This window comes from Rattus norvegicus, chromosome 10 (genome assembly GCF_021556685.1).
Source record: "Rattus norvegicus strain SHRSP/BbbUtx chromosome 10, alternate assembly SHRSP_T2T, whole genome shotgun sequence".
NCBI classification, from domain to species: Eukaryota; Metazoa; Chordata; class Mammalia; order Rodentia; family Muridae; genus Rattus; species Rattus norvegicus.
In genome coordinates, this window is record NC_141543.1 from 39492375 (window position 1) to 39512077 (window position 19703).

The 19703-nt window shown below is 47.8% G+C and overlaps 1 protein-coding gene across 13 annotated transcripts; it reads left to right on the forward strand.

The window, feature by feature from the left end:
* Positions 1-284: 284 nt before the first annotated feature.
* Mgat1 (alpha-1,3-mannosyl-glycoprotein 2-beta-N-acetylglucosaminyltransferase) lies at positions 285-19460 on the forward strand. Of its 13 annotated transcripts, XM_087574609.1 has the most exons (5): positions 752-858; positions 1752-1814; positions 2007-2179; positions 10587-10693; positions 16944-19460. In XM_087574609.1, the coding sequence occupies exon 5, from the start codon at positions 17068-17070 to the stop codon at positions 18409-18411; it is 1344 nt and encodes a 447-aa protein (XP_087430735.1). In that variant the 5' UTR covers positions 752-858; positions 1752-1814; positions 2007-2179; positions 10587-10693; positions 16944-17067; the 3' UTR covers positions 18412-19460.
* The last annotated feature ends 243 nt before the right edge of the window (positions 19461-19703 follow it).

Below are 19703 nucleotides of genomic sequence, written 5' to 3' on the forward strand. Positions count from 1 at the left end.
TCTGACCTGTGGATATTCAGTTACTAGTTATAAAGAGCTCAGCACAGTTCATGCTCTGTAAACAGTAACCGGGCGCTCTCCTTCCTTTTAGAGATGTCCTACCTCATCCAGTGAGACAGTGGGCAATTGTGATGATTAAAACTTTTTCTGGCACTGTTACTCAGGAAGCTCAGCTCAGTAACTGGTTTGTCATAACAGGCTGTCGATTACTGGCTGTTAGCATAAAGAGTGCCTAGAAGGCCTAAAAAGGGTCCGTGACCTCAGAAGCTACTTCAACTAGACAGTTGCTAGGCGACCTTCCTGCATTGAGGTAAGAGGCAGGGCAGCCCGCACAGGTTCCGCCTCCACTTCCAGCCCTAGTTCCTGCCGCCTCCGGCCGCAGGAGCATCAAAGTGAGCGACTGGTCGGAGAACCGGCGGCGCAAGCGCGCTACTTCCCGCGCCGCACTGAGTGACGCACACTCCCCCTCTAGGCCTCAGCCTCCGCCCCGCCCCCCGGAGTACCGCTCCGGCCCTGAGCCTCCGCTACATATTCACCGGGCCCTTCAGCCACGCCGGCCCTTCACCTTGAGAACCCTGTAGAACTGGTGCTGCCCTGGCGGCGTTGGTGATGGGCGGGCAAGAACCTGGCGAATGGGGCGGGGAAGTGGGGAACCAGCGGTTACCCAGGACCTACTTCCGGAGGACAGGCGGAAGTGGCTGCGGTGCCTGGTGGGAGGGGAAAAGGAGCGAGAGGGGGAGGGCCGGGCCGCAGGGGGTCGAGGGGGTGGGGCTTGCGGGCGGCTGGGACCCGGCCCCGGCCTGGATCTGGAGCCGGGAGGGCCGAGGCTCCCAGCCGGGACCGATGGGCGGGGCCCAGGTAAGGAGCCCCTGCAGTCTGCAGTAAGGGACTGAGTCCTAGCCGCAGCGGAAGGGAGGTTTCTGAGTATAGGGAGGGTCTCAGTGTCACCGTGCTGTAAGAACGCTGAGAGCTGAGCAGTGAGCGCGGGGTTCGGGAGGGAAGGGTGGGAGGAGTTAAGTTCGGGGGGGGGGTGTCATGTGTCTGCCACGCCCCTACAGGAAGAGGGGTGTGTGTGTTTATGTGTGTGTGTGTTTGTGTGTGTGTGTGTGTTTATGTGTGTGTGTGTTTATGTGTGTGTGTTTGTGTGTGTGTGTGTACACACTCATAGGGGATGGGGCAACAGGGAGGGCTCTCAAACTGAGAAATTAGGGCTACTACAAGCAGGACACAGGCCTCCAATATTCCAGGAGAGTGCTCTCAGGAGTGGCCCTGTGAAGGAGTTTGAAAGAAACTGGGAATTACATCCTTGGCATAGTTTTGGAAACAGTGGGGGAGGTGAGGGTTGCAGAGAATGCCTGAGGCTAGGTCTGGGTAGGATTTAGTCCAGTTGACAGGAGGTAGGAGATTAAAACACTGAACTCCCAGAGGAGCTTGAGAGATAGGATTAGTAAGTGGTGTTTTAGAGAACAGTAGACCCTATTTTCTGTATTTTTTTTTTTTAGAAGACAGTCTTCCCATACTGACAGTATTTTTGGTTAACATTTCTGTACTGAGAATAGGCATATCACAAACACATAAACACACATGCTCGAAATGCTGGGGATACAGTATATACTCTATATACAAATTGTGTGGAGTAGTTAGAGTTTGTTGACTGAACATGGTAAAGGAGTGTAGTAAATATGGAAGTCTTAGAAGTCCATTTGTGCATGTATTAGATTAGAGTGTCATACTGTTTAAATGTTCCGCAGGTTCACACAGAAATCAGCCGCCTGGGCCGTGTCGGTGTTAAAGCCTGTTTCTTCTGATCCCCAGCAGAACACAAGTGGACCAGTGGATGATTTTCTCTTGCCTCAGCAAGGGATGCCACAGTCCCTGGAATCTGTCAACCACTAGCCTCTGAGCTTTAAAAGCCAGCTGGATGAAGGGATGTAACGCGCACCTGGGAGGGACACTGAAGTCAGCCGTGGGGGGGGAGGGGCCCGGACACACCCCTTCCCCCCCAGACTCCTCCCCATCACGGTCCACGCGGCCATGGACCTTGGACTTGGATAAGTGGAGAGAAGCTGTACTTTGGTGGATCTGATTCTCAGTTTTGGAAATGAAGTATTAGGCAGGGGGGTGGGAGGGGGGGTTGCGCGTTGATCTCCAGGGAAGCAACAGAGAGAAGAAAAGAAAGGTAAGTTTGTTACTGTCTCACTTAGCGCCTTGTTGCTGTGCAGGAAATGTGAATGGGAACGCAGCCATGTCGGAAGTCATGGCACCTCCTGTGTCCTGATGAGAACAAACCCTTATCCTGATGGTGCACAGGAAGCGGCACCCTACTTCACTCTTTCAGGGGGTGGCAGAGTCGTTCTTTCCCGTTCCTTACTGAGGCTCCAGAGAATAGCTGGTAAAGGATTGTGAGGTTAGGTCAAGGAGAGCCTGCAAGGAAATCAGGCTTCTGGAGGACTGTTGGATTAGTTACCTTTAAAAGCCTTTCCTCCAGTGAGATAATAGGATTTCAAATCCGTCTGGACTAAGGCTGAAGTGGATGACTCTGGCCGGTGCTGACTGCTCTGTTTTGGGAATCTGTTAACAGAATAAGACTTTCAAGGGAGGTGGAGAGGGGAGCTGGAGGATAGGAAATGGTTAGATAACTTACTAAATGATCTCGCTTCCTTCCTCCCCAGTAAGAAAGCTTAAGTCACGAAATCTCATGGAAAGAACAAAAAAACAGAGCTTGAGTTTGGGGAACAGTAAAATCCGTGGTCTAGCCCAGATGTTCCTGGTCAATGTGCAACTTGAGATATGATAATTATCTCTGTCCTGTTCTTTTCACACAAGAAGATATTTCAGTCAGGTTGCTACTAGGAACAAACGGAATAATTTTGCATTTTGAAAGTACCCTGGGCCTTGTACATATAAAACGGCAACATTGACTTTTCCTGGTTTCTTGTTTATTGTAACACATAGAAAAGCCCTGGATGAAAGTTCGTTCTTGTATTGACTGAACATGTTGGCTGGAGCCATAGCAGACATAACTGATGAAAGGAGACCGCCTGGCGATTGTTTCATCATGCTATATAAAGGTGGACAGGTTTAGGGAAACAAATTGAGGGATCCTGTGAGCTTTGGAGATAGACGTTTTAAGTATTTCTTGGAGTGGGTGCTGGACCTTTTCTCCCCTGTCATATCCCAGTCTGCTGTCAGGCAGTGACAACTGCCTCCAAACTGATATCTCTTGGGCTTTTATTTCTCTTTAGGTTGTTCATAACCCAAGCAAGTTTGTCCTTAGTCATCTAAGTACCCACCTGCTCCTTCCTTGAATGTTTTTTTTTTTCTTTTAAAGTTTACTTATACTAAGGTGCCTGCTTTTCCTAGTGGTAAAGTCAACAGCGAAAGGCAAGGGACTGAGTAGGAATTTGAGGCAGCGTGTGTTGGCCAAGGCTAGCTAGACTCGTTGAGCCTTCAAGTCAATTACAGAGAGACGTCGAAGTCACCGATGACAATGACTGTTCTTCTTGTCATAGGAGTCCCTGTCTTTTCTCAGTGGCCTGAAGGCTGGGCTGTCTGCCCTGAGTAGGTCTTCTGGCTCCGAGCTTTCTCTTGTCTGGACAGACCAGGCTTCTACGCATGAATCGTAGTTGGATGTGTCACCCTCCCTTCTCCCTCAATAAATGCACAGTTGCCAATCTTTGCTTATGTAGGGGAATCGTGATTTCTTATGGCAATGCCTCCTTAGCCACCTGTAGGGTGTGATATGTTCTAGAAGACTTTCTTCATCCTACTGAGGAGACCCTCCTGGCCCACCGAGGTGTGTTACATTGATTGTGAGTATGCTATCCAAAGTGTCAGGTCTGTTATCTGCTTTCTGCCTTTAAGGAAGAGCATGTTTTTCTACTTTGGGGAGGAGCCGTGGAAGCCCTGAGCTGGAAGAGCTCACCTAAGGGGTATGGCATATGTTGATAGCATTTGTGCAGTTGAGGGCTGAGTTGACTTCACCATCAGCCTGCCAGGGAGAGAGAAACTAGGTGCCCTGACAGCCTCTCTGGTAAGTCCTCTCCTCTTTAACTTGAGCTAGAGTCTCTCACCTGCCAGAGCCTGGTGACTCTTCTGTCAGACATTTCTTTCAAACCTTCTCATGAGGTCACCAGAGTGCTAGGGTACCACACTCAAGTAGGTCAGGCTGTTAGCCAGGACTGGTGATAAATTTAATCACACATTGTATGGGGATTTTTAACTGGATTTATTTAGACCTTACTTTATTCTAAAAGGAAGCGCAGGTAGCTAATGAAGGGTTTCAGAGGCATTGCTCAGTGGTCTACTGTTAATAAGTTTGAGTTCCTTTCTGTATCACTGGTTTGGGACAGACATGTTAGGAGGAATGACAAAGGATACTAAAATGCTAGTTTAACACTTTGGTCTTGCTTCCTCTTATGCCTTTAAGCCAAGATCTCTTCAGACATTCAGAGCATGAATCCTTTCCAAACTGTAAACACTTTCAGGTATCTAAGTTGTAGTTTGTGAGGGGCGATTTCCTGGAAGTTTTTACTTTTTGGTGGTGGAACAGTAGGCAGGCAAGTATATGACGTCTTAATTCTCTGTTATCCTGTGACTTGATCTTCCTGTTTTTCCATTTGCACATAATCTGATCCCAGGCTCATCCCCAGCGTCCAGACACCCAGCTCCCATTTCTTACTTTCTTCCCCAGTGTAACCTCTGTAGAACCTGAGGTCTCAGTCCTGACATGTTCTTGTTACTTAGACCAAATGCTTTCTATTACTCCTGTGTAAAAACTTACCCAATCCCAATTCTATGCTGTACCCTTTTTGTCGGGGGGGGGGGTAGCCTTTTTGCATTTGGGGATCATCTTGTGAGCCTTGGAATTTAAACAAAGGTCTGTAGAGATAGATGTGGTGGGGAGTTACTGTGTTCTGACCGGCTTCCTGTCTAACTGCTTTGGCAGGAAAATCAATCTGGCATGGCCTGGCCTGGTTAGTCTTTACGATCTTCAGCACCCACTATGTATGTGTTTATTCAGGATAGCGATCTGTGCTCCTTATGTTTTGGGTATCTACAGACCAGTTTCCCAACTTTTCACACTGCCGGGGAACTTGGTCATTTTTCTCACACTTTGGGCACTGAGTGTGAAGGTTGTAAGTCCCTTAAAGAGGCCTGAAGTACATAATGGGCTTGAGTTTCCTGTCACAGTCTGTGCAGTCAGCTAAACTGGAAGTGGTGGGCATACACACGCCACACCCACACACCAAACCACACCCACACACCAAACCACACCCACACACCAAACCACACCCACACACCAAACCACACCCACACACCAAACCACACCCACACACCAAACCACACCCACACACCCGAGTGTGGTGTGTCCTCCTCACTGAGTGTCAGCCAGCCCTTTCCTCTACTTCAGGTAAAGGTTTCTCCACTGCCTCACTGTGTCCCTGTCACATGGGCACAAAGCCATCTCAGCAGTCCTTCTCAAGGACGTGGGTGCCAGGTTTGGAAGCTGGAATGCCTACATCTAAAATCTGGCCATGACTTGTGACAACTTACATATACATAGACATATATACATATACAGCTTACATAGACGCAGAGCCTCAGACTCCTCTGAAGAACGGGTTGATTCTGTGCTCTGCAGAGATGCTGGGAGAGTGTATAAAAAGGTCAAGAAAGCAGGCTTAGAAAGAAGGGCAACTCTACCTAGTGTCTCCTTACAATTTTGTTTTACGTCCTCTTCTGCCCACAGAGCCCTTAAGACACTCCCTACTTTCTGCATCATTCCTGGTGTCTTGTAGGAACAAGTTAGTGAATGATCACTCTGTAAACACATACCTACAGGTCCTCCTTACCTTGGGCTCTGGAACACCCGGTGAAGTCTGTGGGTAGGAGGGTCTGGCTGAGGTTGAGTGTATCAAGTAATCAACTGGCAGTACCCTCTGGGGAGTGGCCTGTGGTTTCCTGCTCCCCTCTTGGGTGAGAGATCCTAGGGTGGTGGGAGCCAAGGCTTAGGCAAAGGCTCAGGCACAGCAGGGTGTGGGAGGGAGTGAGACTATAGTAGAGGTGAGTGGAAGGTATGGATTCGAAGACTTTCGGATTAAAAAAAAAGCAAAAAAAAAAAAAAAAAAAAAACCAAAAACCAAAACAAAACAAAAAACCAAAAAACAAAACGGTCCAACCAGTGAGATGTGGCTTGCTCTGAGTTGCTAATTATGCAGGGCTTAGATCTCAAAAACAGTCTGTGCTCTGGGGCCACTGCTGACATCCAAGTCAGGCCCAGAAGCTCTTGGTCTTCATCTTTCCTTTCCCTCTCAGGCTGCTTGAAGCTGATTGAGGTATTCCTTGTTTAGAACTCTGTTCAGCCGGTTCCTGATGAGTCTCCCTGTTCCTCCCAGTTCTCTCCATGTTTCTTTTGCTTTGAAGTACAAAGGAATACAGTTGCAGGGGTTACATGGCACTCCCCTATTCACTTTTAGGGTTACCACAAAAGCTTGTGATTCTTTCCCTCCTTAGGACTGAGCTTCTACCCCCGCACACAGGCCTAACTTTGGTTTCCCCACCCATAATGGGGCACCCACCCCCACCCCCGCCCCACCCCACCCCAAGAAAAAGAAAAAAGAAAAAGAAAGAAATGAAACGGCCAGCTGGCTCTTACCCACTTTGGGCAGCAGGTGTTTCCTCCCTAGCTTCCCTTTTGCATCTCATACTTGTTGCTTGCACACCCTCACCCCTCTCTTGCTGCCTTTTTCAAATTAATAGCCTGCAACTTCCCTTGCATATAGAGAATGGTTCCCAGGTTCTTACTGGGATTAGTGAACGCTCTTTTTGCTGAGGAAATGCTTCTAACACCACCAAGTGCTGTACCCCTCAAAGTTGGTGAAGCTCTAGATTCACTGGGCTGTACAAGGGACACTTGGGAAAAATCTGAACAGGACAAGCCTGAGGGTGTGAGTGGGGTTGGCTCATCTACACAGGAGCTGCGACTGAGAGGGAAAGGGCCCCCAAACATCTTTGCTACCACTGCCTTCTTAAGTTTGGGGACTTGGGAAATCCCGTTGTTTAGATCTTGACCGGTGATCAGGAAGTCAGCAGTAGAGGAAGGCCCCGGAAGGAGGGGCCAGCGCGGACTCGCCCGCGGCAGGGCGGGGACCAACAGAGGGGCCTCGGGGCTAGGGGAGCGCCGCCCCGCCCTCCCGGGGAAGGACCACATTGCTTGCTAGCAGGAAGGCCAGCCAGACCGGAGGAGGCCGCTCCAGCGTTGGGTGTTGCCGGTCCGGGGCTAGCCTGGATCCGGGCAGGGTGAGTTGAGACGATCGGGTGAGCTGGGCCGGGGACGCCAGCGTCTTCAGTCCTGGGGATTGTCCCAGGAGGGCAAGGAGCTTGGAGGAGGGAGGCCGCACAGCTAGGGGAGTCAGGTCTGAGTCCCGAGTGTGCTCTAAAGCCGGGGCGGTGAGAGTGGCGGCCCGCCCGGGGCCGCGCAGCGCGCAGTCTCCCCCGCGTGGGGAAGTGGTAACTTAACGCACAGCCACAGGATTCCCGGCCTTTAGCTGCTGGAGGGAGGGTGGCTTCTCCCGGAGGAGTCTGTTGTGAAACTCGGTTGGAGGGCACCGTGGGTGCGGGCAAGGGAGAGATGGGGTCGCCCTGAAGAAGTGGGGGGCTGGAGTAGAAAGTGGACTTTGTGCAAACCTCACCCCAGAGTAGTTAGTTACCAAGGCTGGTTTTTTTTTTTTTTTTTTTTTGCTCAGACACAAGGAAAATTTGACTCAATGTTAAAATATGTAATTTGGCAAGAAAACTTTTTTCCTAGCCTCCTTGCTAATATAGTTGGAACAGGGGGCTCCCAAGAGGTATAGAGTCCCCCATTTTACAAAATGTGGTTCAGTGGGACTGTGGCCCACCCAGTCGTGTCTCCATGGAAGAGTGGCTTTCTGGTGAAGCTTCATTTTCCTTAACCTTTACTACTGTAATGGCTCTTGTGCTTGAGAATATTGTTGGCCAGCTTTATTGTCTTCATTTCTAATACTATTTAGACTAGAGTGTTCTAGATTCTAGGGTCTTCCTGTTTCCAGTCACCAGTCCTTGGCTTTTTAGTATGGAAATCACCAGTAATGGCAATATTACATCCCTGCTTCTGTTTCTTAGAAGGCTCTATTACAGTGTGTTCAAACTCCGTGTCATTGCAACAGGTTAAACTAACTTTCTACGTAGGACATCAGGGTATTGACATTCTCATCCTAAAGTCAGTTTGTCTGTTTCCAGAGGAGGAACTGAAGCAGTGGTTCTTTAAGTAACTGACTCAGGGCTTTCCTGCCTGGCGCGCCTGCCAGGCATTGTGTAGCATTGTACTGCATCTCTTTGACCAGTTCCCCAGGTGAAGAGCCTGCATCCCTCCTAGGTCTTACCTTCTTTATCCTTGAATTATTTAGCACATCTGCTCGGTCTTCTTCTCAGTTCCTCTGTCCCTCTGAAATTATGGAGCCTGGTCTATCACACAGAGTATAACAACAGAAAGTAATTCGCTGAGATAGCTGTTATCTGTAATGGGTACTGTGTGCTCTGCACTTCTGAGCTGTGCTTTTTATCTTACGGGTAAAGCAGAGACAGGAGGGGACAGTTCCTTAACGTTTCTTCCGCCTCGCCTCGGGATGCAGCTTTAAGGCTAGAGATAACAGTTGCTTTCCCGCTCCTGGTTGGAGTTGACCATTGCTGTTTACCTGTCACTTTTGACAGAGAGAGGCAAGTATGGAGTCCAGAGTGTTAGGAGCTGGATCTGGTCTTGGCAGCTTGTTGTATCAGAACTCTGCAGGCTGAGGCAGGAGAATCATCAGCTGTGGGCAAGCTTGCACTATGTAGAAAGGAATCTGCTCTTAGGAAGTACTTCAGATTAGAATGGGAGTAGGCCCCAGGATGCTGAGACTCAGTTCTCACCCCAGCGTGGTGCAAATTTGGGATGTGGGTCCACCCGCTAATCTCCTCGAAATGAAAGCAAGTTTTGAGTGTGTACATTACAGGCAAATCTTAGAAACGAGTTATTAAAAACTCAGGTCAGGGATGATAAATATTGTATGCTGTTGTTTGCTTGCTTTTTTTGTTTGTTTGTTTGGGTTTGGTTATTTACTTATTTGAGACAGGGTTTTTCTATGTCACCTTGGCTGTCCTGGAGCTTGCTGTGTAGATTAGGCTGGCCTTGAACTCACAGAGATCCACCTGCCTCTCTGTCTCTGGAGTGCTGTGATCAAACATGTCCACCATGCCCAGTCTAGGATATTCTATTTTTAAAAGGAAAATATGGCAAAATATTTTTTTCCGATAGCCTTGTTTATAAATCTCCCATTCCACATATCGTTGTAGTTTAACTTTGTCCTCTTCCCACTCACTGGTAGGATTTTCCATTTTCATTTCTCTCTTTTAAAAAAAAAATGTGTGCATTCATGTTTTACTTTCATGTCTGTCTGTACAGCCTTACATGCCTGGGGATCTCAAAGGCCTAAAGAGACCTTTGAATTGGAGTCATTGAGGGTTACGAGCTGTCATTTACGTTCTGGGAGTTGAGCCTGGGTCCTATAGAGGAGCAGCTAGTGCTTTTAACAGCTAAGCCAGCTCTGCAGCCTCATTCTGTCTCCTAGGAATGGTAGGGACTAGTAGTTTCCATAGGGTCTGATTAAAGCAAAAGTGAGCCAAGGCTTCCTAAAGAACAGGCTTCACTGACCTTGTTGTTGAATCTTGGAGCACTTCCTTCTCTTTGGGACCCAGCCACTGAGTTCATAGGAAGACTGGGCCACATGGAAGGAACACACGATGGTGTTCTAGCCAGTGTCCCAGTTAACATCAATATCAGATTACAGATGTGTTATGGAACACGCATCTACAGGAGGCTAGCCTCAGCTTTTGAGTCTTCCAACCAGAGGTCCCAATATAAAACAGCCAGGTCCTTCTCTCTGTACTGCCTCACTTTCTAAATTCGTCAGCTGTTGACATTGGATAAGGAAGCAGATAATTGTTGCAGTTTTACCTCAATCAGGTTTGAAATAATTTATTTGCCAAAAAAAATACTGGTAAGAAGTGGGTGTAAGTACGGCAGTCTTAAACTGGGGCTGAGGACCTGAATAGCAGGTCAGAAGAGCTCGCCTGCTTCTCAGGTATCCGTTCCATTTTCTCTGATTTCAGTACTGACTGCTATTATGAGTCATCTCAAACTTTGTGGGCTTTCGTGTTGCAGGCTGGTGGGGCTGGCTCCCTTTCATACTTTGTGGTTGACTCTATCAGTTGGAATGCCTTCAATGTCCTGCCCTGATCTGTAGCCTGGATTCTCCTGCCTCTGCCTCCTGAGCGCTGAGATTGTAGGTGTGCTCCGTCATACGCAGCTGTCTTGTCCTTTAGGATGACTTACTGCAGTCACAGGGCTTCACTTCCGGAGTCCTAGGTCTCAGAATCAAAGAGGGAATGTGGAACCGCCCTCCCAAGGAAAGAATATCTATCATTTTGAATTAGGAGCTTACAGGAGGGGAGGTGTGGCAGTCATCTCTGGAAAGCACAGTTCTTCACTTTTGTTGCTGTGTCTATCTTCATTCTCCCTGCTTTAGTTAATGCTACAAATGGTCCTTCATGCAATCTCTCATCACACTGTGCACATGGACCAAGCCCCAGAGCAGGCGTAGAGGACACAGAGCCGCTTTTCTTAAAGAGTGAGGTAAGAGCTAAGGAAGCATGGTCTCGGATACGTTACGATATAGAGAGTGCAGTGAAGAGCAGTCATGAGGGGCGTGGTTGTATCTGGCATGTCACCGGCCTAAATGTGAATGTTCTTAGGTGGGGTAACATTTCAGGAGCAAAGACAACAGTCTACAACAGTAGTTACTGGGGAAGTAAATAACATACTGTATTTCATCCATGTTCCATGGTTGGAAATGAGATTGTATGGGGATGAAAATATGTTGTTGTGAAGCCCATTTCTGTCCAACTAAGATGTTTTAATTCCCCCCCCCTGTGGGCAGTGACAGCTTCTGATGGCTTTTGATACTAATGTGTTCAAGATTCTGTTGCTATCAGAAGGTTATTTAGAGAAAAGCCACAGGTAGGTCAGGTTAGCTGGGGAGCTACATCCGAGGGTCCATCTTGAAACAGTGTTCATAATAAATAATTCAGGTTAACTGTCAGCAGTGAATGGGTAACTTTCAACCCAGGCGTAACTGAGGCTTCTGGGGCTGCTTACATTTTGAAGTTAGAAGGTTGAACGGAGTGGGAAGGGGTTTGTGAGCCCCAACCCCTGACAGGAGCTGTGGACAGCTGCTGGCTTCAGCGGGAGAGAAAATTGAGTTTTCTTCAAAGATGTGGTTCCTGCAGCACAAAAAGACCCACAGAGACTGAGCCAACAAGCAAAGAGCATGCGTGGACTACACCTAGGCCCCCTACACATTGGTAGCAGATGTGCAGCTTGGCCTTTATGTGGGTCCCATAACAATTGGAGTGGGTACTTCTCTGGTACAGACTCTCTTGCCCACCTTTGGATCCCTTTCCCTAGCCGGGCTGCCTTGTCTGGCCTCAGTGGGGAAGGATGCGCTTAGTCCTGATGTGACTTCATGTGCCAGAGCAGGTTGTTTCCCGGGGGCGGGGAGGGGAGGAGAGGGGTGCACCTTCTCTGAGGAGAAGAGGAGGAAGGAATAGGGAAAGGGGATGGTAGGGTGGGAATGGCAGGAGAGGAGAGAGGGGAGCTGTGAAAGTCATCTAAATGAATGAAAAAGTAATGAAAACACATGTCGCTCCTGGTAGGTCCACCCCGTTCCAGGGAATGGCTCCACACCCATGAGTGTATGGGCAGCATACATTGGAGTGCAAAACAAGAGGACAGGGTGGGTGGGTTCTCTCTCTCTCTCTCTCTCTCTCTCTCTGTATGTGTGAATACGATCAAAATTTATACATTACATGAAATTCTTAAAGAAAAAATCAATCTGGTGTGTGTACTCTGTTATAAAATCAGAACAGTGCACCATGCTCTACCATGTTTCTGTCTGTAGCGAAATGTGAATAGACACCGAGTGGAATGGAGAGGATCAATAGCCTCACATCAAATTAGATCAGATGCTACCAAATGAGGGGCGATGAGATTTTATTATCAAATGGGTTTTGGAAACTTTTTTTCAGTGCATTGTGGATTGGAAGTGTCAGTGGTGGGGTTCTGCACCTGTGGCACCCACACTGGAGACGCTGCTTAGGTCGCAGGTGCATCAGATGCTGAAGTAGCTTGGCAGTTCATGGCCCTGGTCCCACTTGTGTTGTCTTTGGCCGGTTTCACTGGTGTGGATGGTGACGGGCAGGTGCATTATTATGATCTGAAGGCATCAAGAAAGAATATCTTGGCATTTATTTTGTTATATAGCTGTACTGTTTAAATACGCTGTGGATCATCTCATCCAGTCCTTGAAGCAACTTCCTGAGGTATTCAGTTTCTCTTTCCATCTGAGAGGTGAGGAGATGGAGGCTTACAGATGGAGAAAGGCACAGGCGGATGCCAACCTTGCTTCTTGGGTGTCTGGCTTTGCTTATTATTACTATTGTTATTATTACTTATAAGTCTATACCAACTTCATATGATGCCTGAGGGGACTCTGAGCAGGTTTCCCTGGAGGAGCTTGTCCACCCCGCCAGCCAAGAATCACACCTCTAGACATGGCGTCTGCTGTAGAGAGCACCGCTTACGGTCACTGCGTTCATACACTACTGACATCCGGACATGGATGAACGCCCTGCCCTGAAGAGCATGTAGGAACATGACACAGGGACTCTTGATGGGTCTGTGTGGAGAGGCAGCTAGGCCTTCAGCAGGGGATTGTGCATTCTCGTGGCAAAAGAATCAAGTATTGTTGGGGAGTTCATGGAGAAGGGCTGAGGAGGAGGGTAGGAAGATACGAAGAGCCCAAGAGAGGTTTTTCTGTGGGCCGTCCAGCCACTCTAAGTGGTTGTAGACTTGCTAAAAATCCTGCTGACAGGCAATCCAGGCTTGCTTTGATCTGCACGCTAGTTGGGTGCATTGCACCTATTTCAACATCCAGTGAAAACGATATCATTTGACAGTAAAGTCACATGATGGGTAAGTAGGCATGAGGATTTGCCACCATTCTGAGAACTTGCAGGGAGACCTGAAGTGACAAGTCAAGGACACGCCCCTATCCCAGAAGACAGACAGGTAATTCCTTTCGCTCTGTTTCTTTGTCTTTCTCCCAACCTTTTGTTTTAAAGACTTTTTCCTACTTGATCACCTATTTAGAAAGCAGGAAGTTGGGGGTACCTGAAATCCTGGCCATGGGAATTCAGGGAAAGTTTAACATTGACCACATTCTGAAGTGGACTGACACCCATGAAAGTAGTGTAATGACATAGCTGAGTGGAAATGGCCCAAGGTTTCCGCTATATGGCATTCTGGAATGTGTGTGTGTATGCAGTGGGGGTGGGGGGGAGGTGTTTGCTTTTAGGAGGAAGACCAATGGTGGGGGCAGGCAGGGGCTTGGAGAGACAGGGCTGTAGAGAATAGATGTGGGATCCGAGGTCCTAGCTAGAGTAGAGCATGCGGGTAGGTGCAGAGCAAGGCTTCTGGAGTCCTGGCCCTTCCAAGAGTCTAGCAGGAACAGGTATGTGATTGAGGGTTCCAGGTAAACATGCTCATCTCTACTTCCCTTACTGCACGTGCCCAGCCGGGGCAATGCTAGTGTGTGAAGTTACTCAGAGATGGACTCCATGTTGCCTTATTTTATTTTTTTAAGAAACTTACTTGGAAAAAAAGAAGTTTCAGGAATAAAAATGGTCCTTCAGAGTGACATATAGATACTATTCAAGTTCACCTGTTGGTAATGTTTTGCTCAATTCAGTCTGTGTAGCTATGGTAATTTCTTTTCTGAACTACTTGAGGGCATCTTTCATAGGCCTTTACCTCTAACTATTTCAGTGTGTATTCCCTGAGAATTGGAATATTCTCTCTTACATACCCCAATGGCTATCAGCTTCTATCTACCCTTTAACATATGGTCTGCATCCAATTTTACTTTATGATTAGTGACTTAAATTTTTTTAATTTATTTTTTCTATATTAGGTGTCTGTTTTGCCTCCTTGTATGTAAGCATTTTGTTGGAGTGAAAGTGACACACAGTAAACACATGTATTTAAAAGGTAGCGTTTGTTTTGATGCATATACACCCATTAAACTATCACCATAATCAAGACAATGCGTATATCCACTCACCTAAACCTCACTGGTTTCCTCAAGCCCCAAATTGAGAACTTCAGGAGTTGCTAAGAGACTTAAATCAGATTTTAATTTTTTAATTTTTTAAGTTTTTTTGTCAGTCTCATGAGTAACATCATCTCAATATAATTTTAATTTGCATTTTGCTTATGCTTGAAGTTGAACATTTTTGATAAGTTTAAGGACTGTAGATCTTATGAGTTACCGTTACTGGTTCATTTTCCATAGTTTTTTTAAAATTTCCCCCTAGTGTGATATTGTGTATCTGTGATTGGTGCTGCAGAAGCACTCAGTTTGCTCTTTGACTTTCCTGTTCTATTTCTACCCATGTAACAGTCCTTCAAGTAAGGAATAGCAGCGTTCTTTTGTTACACCAAGATTTTGAGTCATAATTAGAAAGCCTTTCTGTGCAGCATGTTTCCTCCTGTCCTTTACTTTGTGTCTTTGTTTTGTTTTATTTTGCTTTTAATTTTTTTTTTAAAATTGTGGTGCAACTTGGTAATTATTCTTGAATATTGATATAATTTTGCATTTTCCCAAATGCCTGTGTAGTAATTCCAGCCCTGTTGTAGTCCATTAGACAGTCTTCTTGTTTATAACCATCTAACCGCCGACCTTCAGTGGGTACTGTTTTGATATCTTATTGAGCAGGCCCCTCCTCAACACTCATTGTCACTACTTCCCTAGATATTCTAATGTGTTTGCTTCTTTTTGAGAGCTCTGGTGAGAGCTCTTTTTTTTTTTTTTTTTTTTTTTGTAGCTCTATACAAAAGCTTTTTTGTTTTTTTGTTTTTAAGGCAGGGTTTCTCTGACTTCATAGCCCCCTGGCTGACCTGAAACTCACTCTGTAGATAAAGCTGGCCTCAAACTCACAGAGATCTGCCTGCCTCTGCAGACGCGTTTTTATTGAGGTTTTTGATGGTCCAGTATGGCTTAACCCAGGAAAAAGCTGTTGAATTGTTTTTCAGAAATCGTAATTCTGCTTTATACAAGTTTCTGAATGCTGAAGTTTAAGTATTCTTGTTTTCATGGGATTTTAACTGTCCATTACTCCTGGTTATTAGAGTGGATGTGAGTATATTTGTATGTTAGTTGTTTTTACCACTGATTATAGTGTAACTGTTTCTAGAAACCCTTACAATCTCATCAAACAGTTTTATTTCAGCTTCCACTTGTTTCATTTAGTCTACTTGTATTGGCTGATTAATAACCATTGAAATTGTGTATACCCTGGCTTTTAAAATTAATATATTACTGTCAGACAGATGTGTGTATTTTGCTTTGGTTGTACCCACCCTCTCTATTTCCCCTTTGCATTTCTTCCTGGACCTCAGGCTCCATTCCTTTCTCTAATAATCTAGATCTTTTCTACTTTGTTTCTCCCCCCCACCCCCAACCCCTTGTTGGTTTCTCTATGTAGCCCTGGGTGTCTGAACTTGTCTATAGACCAGACCCACCTCAGACTCAGAGACCTGCTTGCCTCCTCCCAAGTACTGGAATTAAAGTGTGGCATCACCTTGTCCTCTCTACTTTGAAGTGTTACCACAGTTACCACAGTGTTACCACAGTTACCACAGTGTTACCACAGTTACCACAGTGTTACCACAGTTACCACAGTGTTACCACAGTTACCACAGTGTTACCACAGTTACCACAGTGTTACCACAGTTACCACAGTGTTACCACAGTTACCACAGTGTTACCACAGTTACCACAGTGTTACCACAGTTACCACAGTGTTACCACAGTTACCACAGTGTTACCACAGTTACCACAGTGTTACCACAGTTACCACAGTGTTACCATAGTTACCACAGTGTTACCACTGTTACCACAGTGTTACCACAGTTACCACAGTGTTACCACAGTTACCACAGTGTTACCACAGTTACCACAGTGTTACCACAGTTACCACAGTGTTACCACAGTTACCACAGTGTTACCACTGTTACCACAGTGTTACTACAGTTAACACAGTGTTACCAAAATGCGTTACTTGTTTTTTCATGTTTGACTTTTGCTTAACTTGATGAACACAATGACTTGTCATCGTTGGTTCTTTTGACAGGATTGTGTTCTTTCTGGCTGACACTGTTCCATTGTGTAGCTAAACCACATTTGTGTATCTGTTAATCTGTCACTGACACCAAGGCTGATTATATAACTTGGATATTGTGGGAAGTGCCTCTGTAAACATGAGTGCTGTAGGCAGCCTAGCTTTACTTCTGACATCATTGTATCAAACAAAATGACCTAGACACAGAGAGACAAATGTTTTCTCCCACTGTGTTTCTTTACTAAGTCAATTCTAACATTTAATTTTTAAAAAAATCAGTAATTTTAGTGCAATTTGCTTGAGGAATGGGGGTTAAATGGTCTTCTCTCTCCTTCTGAACTAGACTGGATGAGAGACAGGAAATGAGACCTATGTGCAAGGGAACCAGGAGTTGGAGTTTTTCATTTTGTTACATTATTTTTCGGCTCTAGTCCACGAGCATCATTCTCTGCCCCCTTGTCAAAGTTACACCATTTTCTGAGGACCCATTAGCTCATTTAGAAGTGGTGGAGGGAGCATGTCAACTTGATCCTGCAGTCAGCCACCCTCTCCTTCCTCAGTCTCTCACCTATGCCCAGCCTCTCCCCAGTGCTGTGTTAGTTATACAAACTTGTGGTAACAACTGTTTTTCTCTCTCTCCTCCTTAGGTACATGGCTACTTCCCACTCTCAGCCTAGAAGAATAAACCCTTAGATTGCGGGGGAACTGAGCCAGGCAAGCCACAGGCAGCCTTGAGCGCCCCCTTGCCTGCCCTCCCCTGCGGGGGCCAGGATGCTGAAGAAGCAGTCTGCAGGGCTTGTGCTTTGGGGTGCTATCATCTTTGTGGGCTGGAATGCCCTGCTGCTCCTCTTCTTCTGGACACGCCCAGCACCTGGCAGGCTGCCCTCAGACAGTGCCCTTGGTGATGACCCTGCCAGCCTCACCCGTGAGGTCATCCACCTGGCCGAGGACGCCGAGGCGGAGTTGGAGCGGCAGCGGGGACTACTGCAGCAGATCAAGGAGCATTATTCTCTGTGGAGGCAGAGGTGGAGAGTTCCCACCGTGGCCCCTCCAGCCTGGCCCCGTGTGCCTGGGACCCCCTCACCAGCTGTGATCCCCATTCTGGTCATTGCCTGTGACCGCAGCACTGTCCGGCGCTGCCTGGATAAGTTGTTGCACTATCGGCCCTCTGCTGAGCATTTCCCCATTATTGTCAGTCAAGACTGTGGGCATGAAGAGACAGCACAGGTCATTGCTTCTTATGGCACCGCTGTCACACACATCCGGCAGCCAGACCTGAGTAACATTGCCGTGCAGCCAGACCACCGTAAGTTCCAGGGTTACTACAAGATTGCCAGGCACTACCGCTGGGCGCTAGGCCAGATCTTCAACAAGTTCAAGTTCCCGGCTGCTGTGGTAGTGGAGGATGATCTGGAAGTGGCGCCGGACTTCTTCGAGTACTTCCAGGCCACCTACCCGCTGCTGAAAGCAGACCCCTCCCTTTGGTGTGTGTCGGCTTGGAATGATAATGGTAAGGAGCAGATGGTGGACTCCAGCAAACCTGAGCTGCTCTATCGAACAGACTTTTTTCCTGGCCTTGGATGGCTGCTGTTGGCTGATCTCTGGGCAGAACTAGAGCCCAAGTGGCCCAAGGCCTTCTGGGACGACTGGATGCGCAGACCTGAGCAGCGGAAGGGGCGGGCTTGTATTCGTCCAGAAATTTCAAGAACTATGACATTTGGTCGCAAGGGTGTGAGCCATGGGCAGTTCTTTGACCAGCATCTTAAATTCATCAAGCTGAACCAGCAGTTCGTGCCCTTCACCCAGTTGGACCTGTCGTACCTGCAGCGGGAGGCCTATGACCGGGACTTCCTTGCCCAGGTCTATGGTGCCCCCCAGCTGCAGGTGGAGAAAGTGAGGACCAATGATCGGAAGGAACTGGGGGAGGTGCGGGTACAGTACACTAGCAGAGACAGCTTTAAGGCCTTTGCTAAGGCCCTGGGTGTCATGGACGACCTCAAGTCTGGTGTCCCCAGAGCTGGCTACCGTGGCATTGTCACTTTCCAGTTCCGGGGTCGGCGTGTCCACCTGGCACCCCCAGAGACATGGAATGGCTATGATCCTAGCTGGAATTAGTGGCACCTGCCTTTCCCTCCTGGGTCTCCTTGCCGTATGATGAGCCGAGGCAGCCTGCAGGCCCTGGGCTATACCATTCTGCCAGTGTTTCCTCTTGGATCTATAGATCTTCCCTTTTTGTCCTGGCCTTCCCCCAAGTGGCATTCTAGTGCACAAATCATAAGATGAGGGTTATACTCCTCTTGTCAAGGGAGTACTGTGTGGTATGTTCGGGGCATATTGAACAAGAAACCACTGTGTGGTGTGGGGAGGGTTGGACCTGTTGGACCAGGCTTGTAGTGTCCTGAGTTCTCTCCAAGGGCATCTGCGGAGAGCTTGGCCACTCCAGCTCTCCTGACCAGGCCTCTCCACCCTGATCTGGCTCCTGTTAGTACATGAGCCCACTTTATGTACCTTCCCCACTTTCTCCACCTTCCCCAGGGTGGGGCCGGATTATGGAAGAAGGAATAGATTTGTGGCCAACTGAGACTAACCAAAGGGATTCACTGTCAGAGTTAGATTGCATGGCCGGGTTGCCGGGGTCACTGCCTCCTGGCTTCTCTTCCTGCCGACTTTGCCAGTGCTCTTCTTGTCCTGCAGTGGAGCAGTGTGTTGTGAGATGGAAAGTAGGAGCTAAAGCAAGACCTCTCCCGTGGTGGAGCAGTTGTCAGGAACAATGACAGGCGGAAAGCCTACACTTGGGCACCCCTCTTCTTGCCCATGGCCCCCCACTTCTGAAAGTTAGTTCCCTTTGCATTCTTTAGGGGGATTCAGTGGCAGCCTAGTGGGGGACAGTGGGCTCCACGCCTCTTTCCCCTGGGGTTGGTACAGCCTCCTCCCACAGGGCTTGTTCCTGGTGGCCATCTCAGCAAAGTCACCAGCAGCTGAGACCAGGACACCTGTGGCCCTTCCTAAGCATTCCCACATCTTCCCAGGCCGAGGGGCAGGTGGCAGGCTAGAGAGAAAGAAATTTGTGTGTTTTGTTTGTTGCCTGATCTTAGTTTCATGGAAGAAAATGGAATCTACAGAATTATTTTCAAAAATAAAGTAAAGGCTGAATTGTCTGAAAAGTGTGTGTGTGTGTGTGTGTGTGTGTGTGTGTGTGTGTGTGTCCTAGGAAAGGAGGTAAAAGGGGGTGGGGTGGGAGAGGAGAAGAGAGAGAGTAAAGTCTACAGGAAAGAGCTAGACAGGTGGGAAAGCAAGTGGAGACCTCAAGGAAAGAGAATGACAAGAAAAATAGGATGGGGTTGGGCCGAGGGGGCAGGGGCAGATGAGGTAGCAAGGCTAGCTTGTGCGGAGGGTCCTAGGTTGCA